A 20,680-nucleotide genomic window follows, 5' to 3' on the forward strand; every position below is an offset into this window, starting at 1 on the left:
TTTTTTTTGTTTATGTGTAGTGTCAGTCAAGGCTCTGTTGTAGGATTTTGGGACAGACACTGCTTTCTGGTGACTGGAGGCAGTGTCTCCTACTTCTCTCATCTTTCCTTTAGATCTCTTACCTTTCTCCCATTCGCTCTCACTTTGAAATAAACCAGCCTCCTTTGTGGGTTATAAAGCTTTCTGTCCACCTCAGGCCTCCTGCAGACAGACTTTTCTGGGGCCAGTGTTCATCTCCTGCAGCAGGAGAGATTTTTGTCTGTGATTGGTCTCAGATGGGTAACAGCACTTGAAGCCTGTGGGCGTGGAACTTCTGGAGCTGGCAGATGAGTCCTGGGCTGGGAAATTTGCCCTCTTACAGCTCTCAAGGTGTTTGCAGGGGCGGATGGGTGGTTTGGATTTCTGTAGGGCTGCTGTAGCCATGCTGAGGCTGTGCTGGCTGGCCCTGGGTCCTGAACAGCCTTTGCTGACTGAAGTGGGAGCTCAGCAGTGTGTCCTCGCAGAGCTCAGGGATGGAGCTGCTGAGCTGGGAATGGAGTGGGACCTCTTGTGCCATTTTGGCACCTGCTAGTTGAATGTGGGAAATGGTGTGGCAAAAATACTGCAGGCAGAAGCAAAGAAGGGCAAGTCTGTGGGACTGATCCCTGTGGCAGAGGCAACATGGGGGAGCCAGGGCCTGGGCTTCAGTGGAGCGTGCAGGGTTGTGCAGCAGAATGGGACCTGCAGGGGCTGTGCTGTGAGGCCTCGGTTGAGGCCAGGGTACAGGTAGTGTTTGGGAATTCACCCAAAAAAGGGTTCTAGAACAGGAACAAAGTGATGCTGACCCTTGGTGAGCAGCCAAGTGGGCAGGGTAGTGCTTCTCACTTTAAGGTTTGGCCAGGGAAGAGGAACTGAAATCCCTACTCATGCTTAGAAGGTTTCCAAGCGTGTTTTGGCTTTGTCATTGCAGTATCACCCTCTCTAAAAGGCACTGGTGTACTCTCTGGGGACCTGTGTTGTGGTTGCAGGGTGAGCAGGAGAAGGGTAGGAGAGGAGAAAACGTGCCCTGGATGGGAAGGAGCTGAGGAGGAATGAGGGATGGAGGAAAGAAGCTGAAGTGAAGGAGGGGGAGAGTGTGAGGCTGGCTGGGAAGGAGCAGCGCTTGCTCAGATGGATGATAACTCACTGCAGGCTGGCAGCACTTCACGTTACTGAGGCTTGTCTACCAACATTAGCCTTCATAATGATTCCCTGGGATGAGTGAAATGTTGTGCTGCTGGATGAGGAACATGAAGTCTCTGTGTTATAAGGAGCTTCAGCCCAGAGTGATGATTTAAAATCCACGTTCTTTTTAGTAATGGATACTACTGGTGTCTGCCTCACAGAGGAGGTGCTGTGCAGGAACAGATTGCCTTGTGCTGATGTGTTTTAAAAACAAAAAGTGTTCTGGTCTTTGTGAGCACTTGGGTCTAGAACTGGCCAGCACTAGACCCAAGTGCTTTTTCTTTTGGAAACCCAAGGGTTTTTCTTTTGGATTTTTCTTTTGGAGTTTGGCAGCCGTCTGCTTCAGGGAGTACAGTGGTCTCATAAGAGTTGATTTGATGTGACACATGACAAATTGTTTCTGCTGGTGGGCACTTGAGGCGCAGTTTGTTAGCTGGCAGCCTTGGTTCTGTGGGCACTGGGGAAGTGGGGCAAGGCACGTCTGCCCTCCTAGACAGCATCGTCACAGGAGAGCTTTTGTAGTCTGCTTCCCATCCCAGCCTTCTTTTTGCTTGTTGTTAAATTGTGCTATTTGCATAGATTATTAATGTTGCTTATAGACTGAGTGTTCCTGCAGATGCTCTTTGTGTTTCTGGTTGCACTTTGGGCAAAGCCTGCCTTTCTGGAACTGGACCCAGTTGCCATTAGGGATGCTTTGTTAAGTTGCTTTTCTTTTGGGCACCCTTTTAACTCCGTAATGAGGAGTGGAATATTACTCTCCTCAGCAGAATTACTATCTAGTAATGTTACCTAAAAAGTACACGTCCCCTGTGAGATACTGTAAATACATTTTATCTCTTCTATTACCTGCTGTTTCAAGAATATGTCCCCTAAGCATTTTAATCTTGTTTTCCAGACTTGTCTCAGGGTGAGGAATCACTCTTATTTGCAACCTGGGGCATAATTACTCTGTGCATTAATTTTGTCTCTTTCTTGTTGTCCATCTATTATTGCTTTCAAGAGAAAAAAACCCTCTGTAAATCTCCTCCGAGACAGGACTCTCTGCTTGATTACCAGGAGAGTTATCCTTGCTAGAAATGCCTGTGAGAGAGCTGTGTGTGTGTGTGTTTGTGTGTGTGTGTGTTTGTGTGTGTGTGTGTTTGTGTGTGTGTGTGTGTGTGAGTTCCTCTGGCACCTCCATGTCCAATGGAGCCCAATCAGGACTGGCTCAGTGCTTTCAGCTCTGCAAAGAGAGAAGCAGCAGAGCAGGTGGGTCTGTGGGCAGTTGTGACACACCTGCAGTGCTGGGTTGAGGCCGGAGGTCGGACTGCTCAGCCACCCAAGCAGTGTTTTGCCTCCTGCAGCGCTTTTCCCGCAGTGCCCGGCTGTTGTTATGAAATAGAAATTAGAAAGGACAATGAGGGAAGCGGTTCCTCAGATGACCCTCTTTTGTCTGGGCACTAAAAGCCAATTCGGAGATTTTTGTACAGATGCTGTTTGCTTTGGTTGCTTTTTGCTCTTTAAATACGGTCTCAAACAGTTGGAGACTGGAGGCCACTGTAATTATTTCTTCCTGTAAAGTAGAATAAATGTTGGAACTGCTTAATGCACAAATGGCAGGGTCCTTGCCCTAGACAAAGCGAGCTGTCTGACCCTGATGCTGCAAACCCTTATCCTTGTGAATAGCCACCCCTGCCAGGTTCTGGTTGTACTGAGATTTCTCACGCTCTGGATCAGTCTGCCAAAGCTTGTCTTGGCATGTGCCATCTGTGGTCACTGGGAGTCACTGCAGAGGCCAGCACTGAAGCAGCCTTGGTTCACATGGCAGCTTCATTTAGAATTTCAGCTAATGTAAAAGCCGTGCAGAGTGTTTTGTCCATCTCGTGATAAACGTTGCCAGCAATCTGTGGTCTTAGTGGGAGAAGCCCCCTCTGTACAAACATGTCCTGCCATGGATTGCCTGTTTCCCTGAGTGGTAGAGCAAGATGAGTGTGCGGCACCACCAGGATGGAGAGGAAGCTGCTCAGAATGTTCCCTGTCAGAGGAGGAAGTTGCTGCGCGCGCTCCTTTCTTCAGAACTGTGCTTTAGGCACAGGCTGCTGTCCCTCCCCTTCCTTTCCCCCAGGTGTGTGCAGGGACCTGGAGATGTGCTCCTTGCTGAGGGCCTTTCTGTGCCTGTGTTCTGCACAGCTGCATCCTAGACTCGCAGCTCTTGTGGCCATTGCAGTGTGTGCTGGAACCTTCCTACGGAGAGCATCCACACGGACCCAGCCGTACCCGGCAGCCCTGAGAGCACAGTGACCTCATGGTGGCCAAGGTGTTTGCTGCACTGCTGTCTCACAACACCTGCTGGGATTTGTGAGCCATACAGAGGCAGATTCCCTGATTTGTCACCGTGTCATAAGGATTTAAGATTGAGGAGCTCTTTGAAGCATCAATACAGCGTGTTCTGCAGTGACAAGATGGAGACGAGCACTTTCGTGGCTTTCCTTCCCCTTCCTCAGGAAAAACACTCTTTTGCACAGATCGCAAGCCATGGACTCTGCTGGTGTTTGAAGAGACCGGAGGAATTGCAGAGACCAGCTCTTGGTACAGCATCAAAGCCCACCTGTCTGAAGCACAGGTGTTCAGGAACCCGAACTCAGCGTCCTTCATGTCTGGACAGCAAAAGGAAAGAAGGTCTCTGAGCCTGGAGTCACTCGGTGGATCAAAGCTCTGCATAGAGGAGGCTGATAAGGCGAAAAGCAAGACTGCATGGGAAGGTCAGAGCTGTGTGGATGGTGAGAGCTGTCTGGTAACGCAGTGGGTCCCCCAGGGGATCTGTAAAACTGCTGATCACTGAGCACTCAGTCTGCATCTGCCTCATGGGGTGCCGTGGGTGTGCTGGGTCGGGGCGATTCTGCGGCACCCAAGCGATTGCTCCAAGTGTTTTCTGGAAGAAGAGCTGGAGGGGCTGTGACAGCTGTGAGGCACTGATAGCTATAATTAAAAGGATGCTGCACTGTCGTATTTCGATCTGTTTTTTCCATGCATCGCTGTAAGAAACACCTAAAATAGCTCCATCTGACAAGAGATCAGAGAAGAAAAGTATTTTTAAGTTGTGGACTTTTTGCAGTTGACGGTGCATTGTGTGCAGGCAGTTTCCTTCCATCTTCCCTGATTTTTTTTATTATGCTTCAAACAGTGCCCAGGAACCAGCAGAGAGCAGAGCATCCTGATCCTCGTAGTGGTGTCAGCACCTGTCTGTCTGTAGGCACCTCACAGACAGGAAGGCAAAGAACATCCCCAAAGTGGAGGTGGCAGGTGATGGAGTACCGGAACGGGGAGGAATTACCTTCTCTTTTAGCTTCCCCTGTCTATGCCTTTAGTTTTACATTTGCAGTCTTTGCAGCTCTTTGCAATTTTAATTTTTTTCCTTCAAAAAAATAAAAAAATAAAAAAATTGCTTAACAAGTGCTACCTGCTGCTGACTGGCCATTCTCCTGCTTTCGCTTCAGAGTGAGAGCTCTTGTGTTTGGGGAGCAAGGCTTGTTATTTAATCTAGGTGGGAAATGCCTCCGTGGGAGTGTGGGAACCATCATGCGGGTGGCTTCTGTACCAACTGCACCAGGGCTGGCAGTGCAGGGGTAGCAGCATCAGTGTGCAGGCTGGCACATGCTCTTGTGATATTAGCATTGCTCATTTCTAATTTTTTATCTTTTAACTGAGTCTCTTTATTGAGAAGCCAATATCTGGAGAGGGATAGGGGATTATTACTCAATGTGAGAGCTGTGAGAGTGAATGTGGAAAGCACAAAAGGCTGTTCCCAGACAGGCTGGGATTGCCCGAGCCGTGAGAGCTGCCTAGTGCTGTTTTCTTCATGTTGGAAAGAGCCCCAGTTCTCCAACATGAGCTCTCTTTGGGGTGGTTAGTCTGAGCTGAGGCAAGTAGGAGCTGGTGGAAATGATAGGTACAACTAGGATGGAAAAACCACTTCATCTTGAGCAGTGCGTGGGGAACTGCAGCAAGGAACAGGAGAAGGGAACAGGCACAGGCAGGAGAGGCATTTCTGACTGATGTTTGGGAGGATGGGGAAAGGCGAGGCAGAGGGATGCTGTTTGTTGTGACACGTTTGGCAGAGGGTTTTGGCACGGGCAGCGGTCAGCAATGCAGCAGGTTGGAGCACAGGCTGTGCAGTGTGAGCTCCAGCTCCTCCTGCATTCATCTTCAGGAAGATGTTTGTCCCAAAGATCTTCTGTGCTTCTCCTCTCTGTGGACAAATCCTAAGCTGGTAGAAATGTGTGCTCCTGTGCTCTGATTCAAGCTTTAGCCCTGACAGTGCTGAGCGAGAATGTCAGGCGTGTGTGCAGGCAGGCGCAGAGCTGTCGTAACGTTGAATACATTTGTTATTTATCAATAATAAATGATAAATTCAGTTCTCTGATCTCTGAGGTGTGTTCTGGTTCTGCACGCTCCACAATGCGCTGTGCAGCAGGCCAGACCCTCTGTAGTTGCTGTTAATGAGCTGTGGGCTGGCACAGGGCATATCACAGCCCTGCTTGGGCTTCAGGCATCCAGAGAACGAAGCTATGCCCTTGCCCTCTAGAGAGCTGCATTTTCTGTGAATGCTGAAGTTTCTGAATGAATTTATGAAGTAAATTTAATAAATAGACTAAATGATGTTCAGTGTTAAGCTGTATGCCATTTGTATAGACAGTGCTATTTAAGTAACTAATTAGGTTTCAAAGAATGCTCCTGGTTAGGGCTGTCAGTGTTGCAGATGTGTCTGCTGGGATCATCAGGATGATGGAGCTGAGCAGCAGCTTCCATCGCTTGCTTCAGCACTCCTCCCTGTCATCCTCAGCATCACCATGTGCTGGGCATCAGTACTGCACGTGGTGGTGGGTCTCACACTGGTGCTGTGGTCGCAGACAGAGCAGAGCAGACTTTATCTGTGCATATGGTATGATTGGAGTAAATATAGTAGCAGGAAGTAATGTGACATCTTGGATGAAAAATGAGATAGTGAGGAGGTTTTATGTATGGTGAGGAAGCTTTGGCTGGGGGGGATGCTCATTCCTCAGGATGCAGGCCTGGAGGAGCAGTTCTTACAGAAGGTAAACTGGAGATTTCTTTCGCCTCCTTGGCTGTCCCAGGCAATGCTGGCTCAGGAGGACTGATGCCTTACAGACCTCTCTGCTCTGAGCCTGGGTGCCTGCAGTGCTGGAGAGATTCCCTCTCTGCTCTCAGTTACGTCGGTGTAGGGCAGAGCAGTGTTAGGTGGTATTGCAGCTGTTAGAGGGGTTGACTGCTAATGTTAGCTGAAGGCTAGGCCTGCAGGGGCTATTCATATTTATTGTTGTAAATTATTAATAGTGGCTGTAAAGATTGCATGATGCAACAGTAGGTGCCAGGCTGTGTAAGCACACATTTCTACTATGGTTGCCCTTGTCTTCCCTGTACAACTTTGCTTGTGGGATGGTGCAGGATGAAGTGGAGAGCTTCTTTGGGGTGTCTGCAGCAGCCTGGCAGCCAGCCCTTCTGGGGCACGGTGTGGGACAGAGCGTGGTGGAGCTCTCTGGTCTCTTGGCTGCCCTGCCATCATCTGTCCAAGTCCCACACTCTGCAGACCTGTGCCCAGAGATCTCTTGTGTCCTGGGTTGGTTCTGTCCTTGCCAGATTCCACGGAGAAGGGAGGTTTCAGCCAAGCATCTGGGACTTGAATTTCCCTGCGAGGTCCATCCAGAGAGAAGTTACCCAAGTGACCTCATGGCTGATTTTTACGTTTCTCTCCATGTAGTCGTCCAGATTCGGACCCACTGAAGAGCAGGACTTGCTGTCCCAGGGCAATCTGTGCCCGAGCAGCAGAGTCCCTCTTGTTACTTATTTGTGTAAACCTAGAAGCACAGCCTCCTTGCTGTGTGGGCTCTCTGTAGGCTGCAGATATGGCAAGGTGTTCCCACTACCTCTTCGTTGCGTAGGAGTGCTTTCAACACACCACAGCACAGTCCTGGTAGGAGTAAGTGATGAGGAGCAAGCAAGAAGAATAAATGTTTTAGAAGTGGTTTATTAAGTGATATCAATAGGACTATCTGTACGCAACTTCATTCCATCCTGAAATCTGGCGTGGGGTGAGGTGTTTGCAGACAGGCTGTGCATGCTGTCCTGTTAGCTGTGTGTGAGGCACTGTGCTGAGGTCGTCCCTCGGGCAGGGGCTGGTGGCTGTCAGAGCGATGGGGCTCTGCATGGAGCTGGGGACGTCACAGTGTCTCACTGGGATGAGACTCTTGACATTATAACCTTGGCTTTATGTAGAAGGAAGCTTTACTCCTGCTTCCTTTTGGGAGTACTGCTGCTCGGGACCTGTCTGACAAAAAAGCTTTGGGCATGTTCCCGCAAGGGACGTTTTGTGCAAATTCCAGCAGCCATCTTGCAAAGACAGGGAATGAGGGTTAGTTGCTCCTTGAGGTTCATTCAGCTTCTTGCTCTTTGGCTGGCATCTTCCCACTGAGTCCTCCATGCTGGAACACACTGCAGGTTGCCACTGGCAAGTAGGCACATTTGGAAAGACAGTGCCTTTTCTCTCTTATAAGAGCCTCCGGGTTTTTAATACAGGCAGATTGTTTCCTTGTGGCTCCCACCTGGTGATATCCAAGAAATCCCGTGCTTGATGCCAGAGGCTGCAATGCAGTGTCAGAGGGTGGAGAGCTGAGGTGGAGCTTCAGAACTGTGATCTGTTAAGCAGATACACAATCACTTGGGCCTGTGTCCACCAAGACACAGGTGTTTGTAGGCTGCTCTGTCTTATCCTGGTCACAAGAGAATGGCTCTATTTGCAGAACGACCCCACGTGTCTGTTTGGAGGTGAGGGCTGTGCCCATCGGATTGAAGCAAAGGGAGAAGTGCACTGTGAGAGGACAACAGCGTTCTCTGGATACCTGACAACAAAGTGACAGCAAACCAAATGCTCAGTGATTTTACTGGAGCAGTGGAACTTAACTACAGAAGCATCTATTTCTAAGCAAAGTATAAATGATTTAAACGTGAGCACAATAAGCAAAATGTGAACAATTCGAACGTGAGCAACTAAATGAAACACAAACAGTTTAAACATGAGCATACTGAAGCAGAGGATAAGTACACTTGTCAAATTGACAAGGGATGGTACTTTTATGATTAATTTCACCCACTGATGAGCCACAGTCGAGGATGCTGTTGATCTCTCATGTTCTGTCTGATGACATCAGACTTCTCTGCCAGGCAGCACCCCTGGACCAGCCAGCAGGAGCTCTCCGAGCTGGGAGCTGCTCTTCCTGGCTGATGTGAGAGCAGCAGTGTGTTCCTGAAGGCTGCTGGTCCATGAGTAGCAGGCTGTTGACTGGTGAATAGCTTACCTGTGCCACTGAGGAGGACCTTACCCAGACCATTCATAAGCGACTGAGTCGGTCAGCACAACTGTGTCACCTGTGAGCAGTCTGTTGATACCTTTAAGGAGCAGGATGTGATAAATCACAGATTTCTTAGTGTGAATTGTTGATTGGCTTTGCGTGCACCTTACAGGAGCATCCCTTTGCTCCATGGCAGAGCTGAGGAAAGGAGCGTCCTGCCACATATGCAGCAGTGGCAAAACATGTGTTGTGGTCGCTCTGGTTGTCCACAGACGTCTCCTTTCATTCATTAAAGCTGGATTTCAGATAAAACCTTCCTCTTCCTCCTGTCCATGCAGCTGCACAGCTTGTCAGAAGAGGAGGCACTGCTAACCCTGGGCTGCTTCTGAGACGTCTCTCTGCTCCTCCACTCTTCAGCAAATCAACAGAAATGGGTGCTCACTGTGGATCTGGGAACCCTATTGCTCAAAGAAAGAAAATTTTAGGTTGGATCAGCTGAATTTCCTTTTCTTTCTCTGTTGTGGTTCCACATCACCTCGCATGTCACACTGGCCTTGGCCACGGATGCAGTGTCATTGAAACAATGCTGTGTTTGAACAAGGATCTTGTGACGTGGCACTGCAGCATCTGCTGTCCTGAGTGCATCCCCTCAGTCCAGCATCCCAATTTACACAGCTGTCTTTAAAGCAATTTTCTGAACTGTTTATTACTGGCAGTCAAACTTTGGCTCGAACCTAAGTGCTGGGTGCTTAGCGTGTGTCACCAGTTCAGCTGAAGGGTTTCTGGGATGTATTCCTTGGTGCCTTTCATGGTCTGATCACTCTCCCTGCTGCCTTCTGCTCAGCAAGAGGAACTTTATATAAATTTCTGCTTGTAGACACGAAGCGCTGGGGTCCATATCCTTATCACTGGCCGTCTCAATGAAGGCTGACTGCACAGGTACCGAGCCTGAAACTAGTAAATTTTCACACTGTTTTGTCAGGCTTACAATTCCCATGCTGCACCCTTGATCCCTAGATGAGGACAAGGATTAGCTTATTGTTATTGCTTCCTCTTGGCCATAAAACAGAGCACGAGCTGGGGAGCTCTCGGAGATGTTTGTGTGCTCTTATGAAGCAGCTGATCAGAATTCAGATGAGGCTTTGGATAGATTTATTGAAGTGACACAGTGTGCGCAGTACACGCTTTGAGTTAGGACATGAAAGAGTGGTGCATTCCCAGCAGCAGAAGGCATTAATGAAATATGTTCCTGTTACTGACTTCCTTTGAACTGTCACCTATGACTACAGCAACTGCATTTGCGGGGCTGTGCAGCACTTACTGATGTGCAGCTAGCGAGTGAAATGAGTAAAATATCTCTTGGAGCAGAGAAGGCAGTGGGGATGTTAGGGTTTCTGCAGCCACTGGTGCAGGGAGCCTTTCTGGAGCCGTGGGGCACAACTGCTCTGTGCTGCAAAGCTGGTGCCGAGCTCTGCGCAGGGCTCACTGCCTGCTGTTACAAGGGGATGCTGCCAGGAGCTGGCACCTCTTTGAGGATGACCCTTTGCTCTTCCCCAATTACATGATTTTCAACCACAAGAAGAGGAAGATTGTAAAAATAAGGCCCTGCTCCTTGCCAGGGGAATTGGCAGGGGTGGGCATCCTACAGCTGGGATAGAACTGATAACTGATGGACCACAGCTGTATGTGGGTGCTGCTGCATCCCAAAATGACATCTGTAAATCAGGGCCAGCGCTCTCTGTGCAGGTGGGGTCACAGTTACCATTCCTTCTGCTTTGCCAGCTGCAGGGCTGTGTCCAAAAATGCTTTGTATGTATGTAATACCCCATTTGGAAGTTCTCTCACACCGTCTGCTTACGTCTGCCTTACAACGAGGCGTGAGCTTGGGCTTCTCTCCAGGAGCTTCAAACCCCCAGGTTTCACGTTAGCTCCTCCTGCCTACCTGGGACCGAGGCAGACTGCTGATTGTTGTGCAGGTGTCGTGTTCCAGGCAAGCATGAGGTTGTAGGCTTTAAAGAGGCTGTGCTGTCATTTGCTACCAGCCTCCTCGGTACACGTGAGCTCTATTTATATGGGAGTGTGCATTTTCTTTCAACCACTGCTTTGTTGAATTTCTTTTTCTTCTTTTCTCTTTTTGTTTCCACACTTGCAGGTGAAATGTTCAGGATACATCAATTTTTCATTATCCCACCTTTGCCTTACTTTTTTTTTTTTTTTTGCCACTAATATTAGGAGAACAACATGTTTCCTATGTAAAAATCAGCATGTGAGTAGGGGGGGAACCTTTTGTCTTTGTCAGTCTGAGGGCCTGAGTGTGGCATTGGCTGGAAGGGCACATACACTTGCTGAGAGCTGATGGATTTTGAGCCTACAAGTAGTTCTGTGGGTTTTAGTTGTAGCTATGTTGCATTTGGCAGCATCCTAAGTGAGAAGTGTGGATTTTGGCCACAGGTTGACTTTGCCACCTTCCTTGGTGTGATTCTTTGCCTTGTTAGAAATGAGGAGACTATCAAAGAAAGATGTTGGGCTACACTGACTCCAAAAGCAATTACACAAGTTCATAGGTGGGGAAGAACATTAAAAAAAATAATTCCACTGAGCGCTGGTGAGCTTCCAAGATAGAAGCTGCTGTTCCTTGTCCTTCTCCTTTGGCAGGAGCTGGTGTCAGGTGCACCTGTGGTTCCCCAGCATCCAGGCTTCCCATGTGCAGCAGGCCAGGTGGAACGGAGCAGGAGCTTTCGTGGGCCCAGGCTCGTGCAGGTGCCAATTCAGGTGCAAGCCTCGCTGGCATCAGGGAAAGTTTGGCTGAGGAAAGAGCTGATAGATTTGGTCCTGGCAGCTCTGTTTAAAGCTTATTTTTGATTTTGTGGAAGTAGAAGGTGGTTGCACGAGGAGAGAAAAACTGTGATGCTGTTTGCCATCCTGATGGACAACAGAGGGAGAAAGATATTTAGGACTGCGTGTATGGGAGGAAATTCTTTAAAACCTGGATAGGAGTAGGAGCGGGCTTGATGGAGGGATGAGTAATGAAGGAGTGTTTGAACGGAACTAATCAGTCCCATCTTCTTTCAAAAGACCTCATTTAGTTTAATTTAGCAGCGTGTAAATTTAGAGCCAATCAAAGGAAATACTTCTCCAGCCTGCATGCTGGCAGCCTGCTCCCCTCCCCACCCAGCGCGAGGACAGGCGGGCTGAGCTGCACACTGCGAGCGTGGTTGTACCTTTAATGGGTAAATAAACCTGCAGCTCCAGACCAGGCTGGCTGCTGGCCTGCTTCTGCCCAGAGCCCATGTGCTTGCTGTGTGGGTGCCGTGTCCCTCTGCAGCACGAGCAGAGCCAGCCTGGTGCACGGAGTGGGAAGGCCAGCACGAAGGCAGGCAGGGGAAGCCTCGTGCTGCAGGAACTGCTGAGTAAATCTTGTTCATCTCCGTAAAATGTTGTAAACAAACTGTAGCAGGACCACAACCAAATTCTGTTTTTCCCGGCAGTCTCTTCATATTTTCCAGGAGACGTGAGCCCCTGCAGGGTCAGTGCAGAGTGCTTTGTCATTACCTGCCATAAACTCCATTAGCAGCAAAGTCGGCACCCTGTGCTTTCGTGTCCCTGTGGATGAGATCCGTGAGCTAGCACCTAGATCTGGTGTGTCCTGCCACCTCGCAGTCCTGAACCTGTGCTGTGTGAAAAATATTGTGTAAAAAACACTGAAACCTGTGAGAATTTGTTCTAAAGTGTTCTTGGTTTTGTTTTCCTTTGCTTTGCAGGTGAGTGGCAATGTCTCACTGGACCGGTCTCCCCTGCACTGTTGCCAAAGTCAACCTGCTGCTCCTACTGCTTTCTGCAGGGTTTTTCTGGTCAAGCCGAAGCGAGAGAGTTCCCGTAAGTGTGTGGGTGCCAGCTTTGCAGAGGGTTGTTCAGCCTCTCTGGTGGGGTCACACCTCCCTTGGTCATGCTGTAATGTCACACGGAGTCTGACAGCAGTCACTGCTTCCCTCCTCAATAGCTGATCAATAAAAAAAATTTAGAAGGGCTTCTTTCTGAAAACTTTGCCTTGGCCTCAGGAATTCCACTGTAATGTCAGCTAAAAGGGTTCACAAAGGGAGCTGTGCTCTTGGGCAGCTCTCGTTTGCTAGGTGTCACTTTTTCTAGTTGGGGCTGTCGCATATTCCTCCGTGCCAAGAGCCAGAGCTAATGATGTGGACTAGTGGCAAGAGGAGATGGCCTCAGTTATTCTGCTAGCTGTGCCTCTGTTGAGTCACTGCAAGTGATCAGGTTTAGAAGAGCACCCTCTTGGGTCCACATGTCTCACTTGCTCACATTTTGCTACTTGTGGTACTTTGAAGCTGTGGCTGCGGTAGGTGGAAGCTGTCTGCCCTTTGCACTTGGCTAGGTGTGCAGAGTTACCCCCTTTTTGCTTCTGAGCCCAGGTGCCCAGCCCTGCCAGATCAAATCTGGAAAGTTTCCTCCAGGTGCTTGTATGAAGGACACTGTAGCAGTGCAGAGTGGAGTTTTGTTTGTTTGGATGTTTGATTTTGTGTGTGGGTTTTTATTTAGCTTAATTTATGCTATGGCTTAAAATTGATTTCTGCAGCAACACCCACATAGGGGATTACTGGCCTCCCATGTCCCTGGATGCTCGCTCCTGCCTAATGTGTCGCAGCTTGCTGGTCTGTTGGTTGTGTGGGCTGTGCTATTAACTGGAACATATGTGAGGGGCAGATTAAAGTATGTGCTCTGAAGGCCCAGGATCCGTGTGGAGTCAGGTACCGGTGTGATAATTTGTCTTCGTGGCAGAGAGGGCAGGGAGGAGGCTGGAGGTGGAGTCAGCTCAGCTGCAGTAAAAAGCTGGGGAACAAGTGTTGGGACAGCCACCCAGTGCCACCTGAGCTGGCAGGCAGCCTGACGTGGAAGACCACGTGTCCCATCAGCTCAGTAGGTGGTTACCTCTCAGATCCCCTTTTCCTGTGCTCCCTTTGCATTGGCTCTGTGGTGGCTGCATCCCTGAGAACAAGCTGCAGGTTGTCTCAGCTGTCCCTGCTGAGTGTCCTCAGCTTATTGTAGTGGATTGAAAGTGATCAAAGGAAGGAGGATTTTTTACCTTTAAGGAAATTTCCGTTTCCTCAACATCTTCATACTGTTTAAATTGTGAAAACAAACCAAAAAGGATTCTGCATAATGATGTGGCTTGTCACTGCATAAATGTGTGGTGCTGCCTTTTTTCACCACTCTGGAGATGTTGATGACATACAGGGTATTGCAAAGCAATTTGGGGCCAAACTATGACAGTTACATTTGAACAGGCCAAGACACGTCCTTCTACCCATGTAGAACATTTAGACCAGGGCCTTTCTCTTGAGCAGAGGCCGTAAACATCAGCCATCTCCATTAAGTGTTCCAACAGATAGAACAGTCAGAGGCCTGTCAGCAAATTTACAATGGACTGGATGGGTAAGTCCCTCTTGGATAATAATATAGCAGTGCAAATAAGCTAAGTAATAACTGCACTCACTCATTTATTTCAGTCCTGTTGAGTCTGGGCTCAGAAAATGTTAACATTGATTTTCATCGGTAGAATCTGGCTTTTTATGTTTATGATTGTTACTGAGCTTTAACCATTTGTCATAATCTTAACAATTTCAAGCCTTTAATGCACTGAGCGAAAGCAGGAGTTTAGCTCTGTTTTTCCAGTGGATTTCTGAAGTTTCAATCCCTTTTGACAGGCAAAATGAAAACATTCTATAGATTTGTCAACCATTCTAATGTGTTACCACTATCATGGCTAATTGGATGTGTTTTGCTCAGGCTGCTGTTTCTCTTGCTCAGAAATACTCTCCTCAGCTAGATAACAGATATTTATATGCAAAGCTTCCAGATTCTGCCAGTAAACATACACACTTTTTTCCAAGGAGTGAAAGGAGTGAAGGCAGAACATGGCCTGAAACTTCCAGTTAACTTCTTAATTATCTTGTGTTTTTTCTTTCCCCTCTGTGAAAATATTGTAAGATTTAATATCACAACGCTTCATGAAGTGAGCTGGCTGTAACTCTTATTCTAATTGCCAACAATTAGGAATCGTCTTTCCCTATGGACTGGTTATTTGAAATTATTCTGTGGTGTCATTCTTGGCAATATCAGAAGCAGATAATGCTCCCTGCAATGGAAACAGAGCTATCTGGATGATTAGCCTGGACTGGGTTATCTGTTCCTGTGAAAACCAGAATAGCAAAACCCAGCTTCCCAAGCACTTAATAGTCTGCTGTGAGATAGTACGAGGCTGTTGCTTGCTGTGCACTCTGAATAATTTTGTCCTTTGAGGTTTGTGGTGACTCCCACCAGCTCCCTAGGGAGACCTTGCAGTGAATACTGAGCTTTCCCTAGGGGGCAAGGATTTTTTTTCCTGCTTTTCATCCCTGTTTTTCCCTTTGTACAATGCCATGCCTCTCCTGCTAACTGCTCTACCACACCTCTGTGTCCACATGCAGCAGTTGCAAGGTGAGTGGTGTGTAGAGCACTGCCTTACTGTCTGAAAGGGCTTGTAGGGCACTGGTGTGTGCAAAGAGGAGGATGCTTGTGTCTTCATCGCGCGGGCCGGTCGGTGTGTTTTCATGTGTCCTATTTTGGAAATAGCTGAACTATTTTGGTTGAAATCTTCTCCAAGCCTGAAATAAGTGCATTTAAGGGAAAAAAAAAAAATAAATCTTGAGGCGTTCCAGTAGTGTGGAAAATTTCAGCTGAAAAAGTTTGAAGTTTGACATATTTTTAGGCAAGGGAAAACAGGGTCCGACAACGTTACACAAGCCTAATAATAGTCAGGGCTCGTGGCTCCAGCCATAAGATAGGTGAGGCTCTGCAGAAGCTTGTTTTAAGCCTGCAGCCTGCACTGGAATAGGAAATAAGCTGCGTTGCTTTGTTCAGCACAAATGTCATGCTAGTTATGCATGTTTAACCTTTAATATACTTTAAATCTAAATTTAACCATGTGGAAAGAATCTTGGATGTCAAAAAAAAAATCTGCTGGCGAGGGAAAAATTTGGTATTCTCAGCCGGCACTGAATTACCCAGATGCGATTGCTAATGAGCTGAATCTCTTCTGTCCAAAAGGAATTTGCCCTTACAAAAATAGAAGAGAGCGACATAAAAGATGACAGCGGGAAAGAGCCAATAACAGATGATGATGCTGATCCCGAGGACCTGGAAGTGTTTTACCCGACACGTCAGTGGCAAGCTGTGCGTCCAGGTAACTAATTGTAGTGTCCCTCTGAAACCTCATCTGACACCACCGACAGCAGCCTTGCAGAAAAACTAAAAATACCTATTTGTTCCCATGACAATGTATTCTTTTGCTGCTGTTCAGATGAAGAGGAACGGACCCAGTGACCCAATACAGAGAAAAGCCACCATCACCAAACCGGCTGGCAACAAGAGTGGCTGCTAAAGTGCTTTCAGTTCAGCAGAGCAGGTCGAGCGGGCTGCCAGTCACATTGTAGGTGGTGACGTGTCTCGGTCACTAGCTCCAAAGCCCTTTCTCTCTTTGTGTGCTTGTCAAGACTCAGATTTTATAGCATTTGTTGGCACGCAGTAGCTCAGGTCTGCTGCACTCAGTGTGGGCTGATGAAACGCTGCTCGGTGGCAGTCTGATTAAGAATTGTCACTGTAACACTACACAGCTTCTTAACAATGGGATTTCTGTTCCTTAGCTGAATGAACCACAGCTTTTATTCCTCAAATCTTAACCCATGCATCCCACAAAAGAAATCTCTTCCGTTTTTTTGAGTTGGTGTCTTTTATTAGACATTTATGGGACAACGTATATGAGAAGGCACCAACCGAGCAGGCTGCTTCACTGCAAAACCCTGTGCTCTGGGCAAGGCTTTGCAGAGGACAAACCCATTTAAACACGTGGAAATGCACAAGTGCACACACTTTGGTAATTAGGATGATCAGTAAGTAAACTCTGTGGTTTTGGCCAAGGTGTTTAATCCACTTGTGCACTGGTGTCCTCATGTATGCACAGGTGTGATGCCATCGCACCTCAGAAGGATGGACTAAGTAGTAATTAATTTTTATGAAGTGCTCTGAATTTCTAAGAACTCTATTCAGCGTTCAGTATTATTATTGAAAGAATAAATATGGGACCCATTTATCTTGAAATTTCGGCCAGTTAGAGCAAGATAACCTTTCAAATGCAAGTCTTTCTATAACAGAAATGTCTAGCAAAAACCCCTAAATTTCTCAAAGCTGCACTGTACGCTTAGATTTCATTTCTGTACCATTATGTATGGAAGGCATGTGGTGTCCCTGCTCAGTATGCAGACTGGCAGATCCCTACCACCCTTGCTGAAGCAGAATATGGATATTCTTGCAGTTATTATAAATGTCATTGCCGTTTTTGTTGAGAAGTACCTTCTCCATTGCTTGGGTGTTTTGTTCCATTTTATTTTTGTAGAAATTCCACATTAGGTATGTGCAGAATAGGACTTATGGAAGCAGAGCACTTGTCAGCTGTAGGGAAAGAATTTCAATTACTGTTGTAAAAAGGCTTAAATGGTGGCCTGCTCATGACAGATTCTCATTACAGGTATGTGTGCAGGCTTTGGTCAGAAACAACAGGATAAAAGGAGTCTTGTCTGCCAGTCTCCTGCCAGCCTATTTTTTGTCTGCTGCAGGTTTGGCTGAAGTGAAATCTTGTGGTGGCCGTGTGGCTCGTGGTGTTGTTAGTACGTGTGTTCCGCTCGCTCCACAGAGGGATGCAGGTTGGCAGTGTGACCAGTCCAGCAGCTCCGCACATTCACTTGTTTCCTGATGTGATTCCTGTGCCCGTAGCTGCGTGCCCTGCTGGCTGCTCCAACTGCTGTGTGCTCAGCACTGCCCAGGGGAGGCTGCAGCCAAACACTCCGAGTCTGCTGTCCTCTGCCCGGCTCTGGGATGACCTCCTGCTGCCTTCTATTGGTATCCGTGTAACAAACTGTGTCCTTCTTTTCCAGAGGAGCAAGTGTCACTCACACTCTGGATCTTCAATTTTAAATAGTAGAAGGGAGATCGGGGTCCCGTTGCCCCTGTCACGTTCCTTTTTCATCTCGTTCCTGTTCTGAGCTCAGTGCAGGGTTTTTATGCTCGTGTCCGGTCCCACGGTTGCTCAAATTTTATACGTGTATTGTCGGTTTTATTCTGCTGCTTTTCTTGTTCCTTTTTGCTAATTGCGTCAAACCACATTTCCACCGAGACTGCAGCAGTGTCATCAACCTGTAACCTGTCAAATCTCTCCACGAAATTCAATTGTTAGTGTATATGTAATGCTGCTTTGTACAGTTGTTCCCTCGCTGCCTAAAATGTGAGCTGGGTTTTGATCAAGTTCTACCTTGTGCTTTGTGCACGCTTCAAGCTGCTGGAGGTAGCTGGATGCAAACACAGAGAGACAGTTACCCGAAGAGCTCTGCCTCCTGCAATCGGGAAGCTGGGAGATCAGCTGTCTCCTTTGCCAGCAGGCCGGGCAGCTGACGAGCTGCAGAAGGTTGGTGAAACTTCACCAAGTCCTTTAGTGCATTTGTTAGGCATTGCTGCTTTTGCACATGGTACTAAATAATACACCAGGCACTGCTGGGCGAGGCACAAAGGATACGTGCGCCTTCAAAAGTCTCCCGGCTCCTCCACGTGTTTTTTTGGTATCACCTAAGGAAATGATGAAGATGTCTGCAGGGATTTTCTCTCTGTTTGTGGTTTGCATCTGTCAGAACTTGCAGGCTGCTTGAGTTTTAATGAGTGGCGTTGCAGTGTTCTTGGAATGAGTGTTCACACTGCTGATTGCATCGTTTCCCATCTCAAGTCCATCACAGAGCAGAATTTTATTTTTGAAATGCTTCTAATTTTTTTTTCTGTTCTAACTGCACTTTTACCAGATAATAGTACCTTTATGAATTCAAAGCTCTCTGGGGAAACCTAGCAGGAGTGACCTGCTTTTGTTTCTCATACTGAGCTCTTCCAAGTGCATGGAGGCGAGTCTGTCAGCATGCAGGAGCACCCTATTGCTTTTCAAGGCCTTCTTTGTTGATTGGTGTAACCCAAACCTGATCCTTAGTCTTTGGGATGTCAGAGACGACTGGAAGCATTTGGATGGGGTTCTTGTCAAAGAAGTGGGGACCATTTCTTGTGTTTGTGTGGGTGGCCATGATGACGAGTCTGCCCTTGGTATTATTATAGTCATGGCCGTTCTGCTCTTCTGTATCAAACAAATCAGTTTTTTGGGCTCTTGTGTGTAAATAAATGCACTTGTATACCGTGTTTCCATGTGGCCTCAGCACAACATTCTAAAGCACATTAATACTTCATTTACAAAGCATTACCTGTTTTTGTCATTTGGGCACCCTGTTTCCTTCTTCTTTGTTAAAGAGCTATTCCTTCTGATGGTTGAAAATTGGGTTGCTCTGATTATCTAATCACATCACCAACCAGCAGTTTTTCCACTTGACATTAGCATCAGAAGTTGCTCCTCAGGGAAGGCATTGCTGCAAAAGAATGTAATGGCAAACTCTGTACAAAGAATCACTTTGTTAGATACCCTAAATGCCAGGAAACCTAATGTGCAACTTTGAGTGGCCATGCTGGTTTATACCAAAGGCTTGTCCAGTCCAGCATCTCATCTTGGCCATGGCAAATGGAAGTGCCTGGGGCAGAGCAAGGGAGTGGATGTGTGTAATGCTGTGCCCTGTACTTCCAGAAGCTGCCCCTGGCTCCAGGACGGTGTGGAGCAGAGCTGAGATCTTTCTGGGCTGGTTTCAGTGGTTTGCTGCTTTTCTGTTTCCTTCTTGCATTCACTACCACTCAGGTTTTTGTTCTTAGCCAACCTTTTTCTTTGGCTGTTTCTCTCTGCTGAGTTTCTAGACAGCTGTGTAATTCTTTGAAGAAGCAGAAAAGGCAGCTATTAAATAGGAAGGAAAAAGGATTAACTGCCTTTGCCATAGCAGTGACTGGCGAGGTGGGGAGCCATGGTGCAGCTGCAGATGGGCTCTGTCCAGTTCAGTGACAGCAGCACTTCTGCATTCCTCAGCATGGCAGGAACTAGCTGGCAGCTTTCTGGCCTGTCAGTTTAAAGTTGTGAATTAATGTGTCCAGTCTCCAAATGCAGATGGATCAAATGGGAGTCTTGTCTGCCCCAAAAATGAAAATATTTACGGTCTGCCTTGCATGCTTTCCATTTGAGAGCAGCCAGTGATGGGCCACGGGCAGCCTTCCTTTGGTTCAGAGTAACAGAGCAAAATCTCGTGCTTGTGGCTGACGTGCAGCAGCACTGGATCTCTGTCAGGTTTGGAAGACAGGTGTTTGTATCTACACTGATGGAGCATATGCTGCAGGAGCTGGGCTGGCCTTGGACCTTCAGCTGTTGTTAAACTTCTGACTCGCAGAGCTCCACGCTGCTACCTGCCGCTACTCTGTAGCATCTGTACTGTGCAGAGTCATTTTCCTAAGTGCCTAATTATATTGCAGTTAAAAAATAAGGAGCCATGACTGCTGCTGTTGATCAAACTGCAAGAGAGAAGTTGATGTGAGCATGCTGTTGTTGCTGCCTCTGTGAAGATGAAACCATCTTAAGTTCAGCGGGGAGCTGATGATACATCACTTAGCATTTAAATATCCACGGCTGCAGCTTCCAAAGGTCCTCGGGCTGCTTTCTCTGTCAGTAGCTATCTTTGCTGCTCAAATTTGTCCCAGGTCTTCCTGTGTGTCATTTGCTGCACAAACAAAGTTTTATGCATACGGAAACATGGTTCTCAAAGAAAACATTCGCACTGGGGAAGTAAGTTCAGAAGTTGCTTTGAAAGACTTGCTGAGATGCTGTTAGAAAAAGGAAGACTGAGGATGGGGAATAACTCAGTCCAGCTTTGTTGCTAGTCTGTCTTTCAAGAGAACTCAGCATCCAAATGAGCCAGCACTACTGGAAGCTGGGCAGAGCTTATTAAAGCTGGGAGGAGAAGGTGATGACAGGAGCAGGTATATGCACGCAGAGCTGCCAAGTGCCCTGCCAGTCTCTGTCACTCTTCTTCCTGTCCAAAGGGACCCCTCCAGCTCAGGAGTCCCGTGCCAGACCTCCCCACAGCCTGGCTGGGTGTCAGGAGGCGGTGTCTGGCTGGATATCTTGC

The 20,680-nt window shown here is 47.7% G+C and overlaps 1 protein-coding gene across 1 annotated transcript in view; it reads left to right on the forward strand.

Annotated features, from left to right (window-relative positions):
* SIL1 (SIL1 nucleotide exchange factor) overlaps nucleotides 1–20,680 on the forward strand; it is a 61,582-nt gene that overhangs the window by 9,458 nt on the left and 31,444 nt on the right. The window contains exons 3-4 of the mRNA XM_019620342.2: nucleotides 12,311–12,425; nucleotides 15,648–15,783. Coding sequence (XP_019475887.1) covers nucleotides 12,321–12,425; nucleotides 15,648–15,783 — 241 coding nt within the window. The 5' untranslated portion in view covers nucleotides 12,311–12,320. The remainder of the gene's footprint in view (nucleotides 1–12,310; nucleotides 12,426–15,647; nucleotides 15,784–20,680) is intronic.

This window comes from Meleagris gallopavo, chromosome 15, assembly GCF_000146605.3.
Source record: "Meleagris gallopavo isolate NT-WF06-2002-E0010 breed Aviagen turkey brand Nicholas breeding stock chromosome 15, Turkey_5.1, whole genome shotgun sequence".
Taxonomy (NCBI): Eukaryota; Metazoa; Chordata; class Aves; order Galliformes; family Phasianidae; genus Meleagris; species Meleagris gallopavo.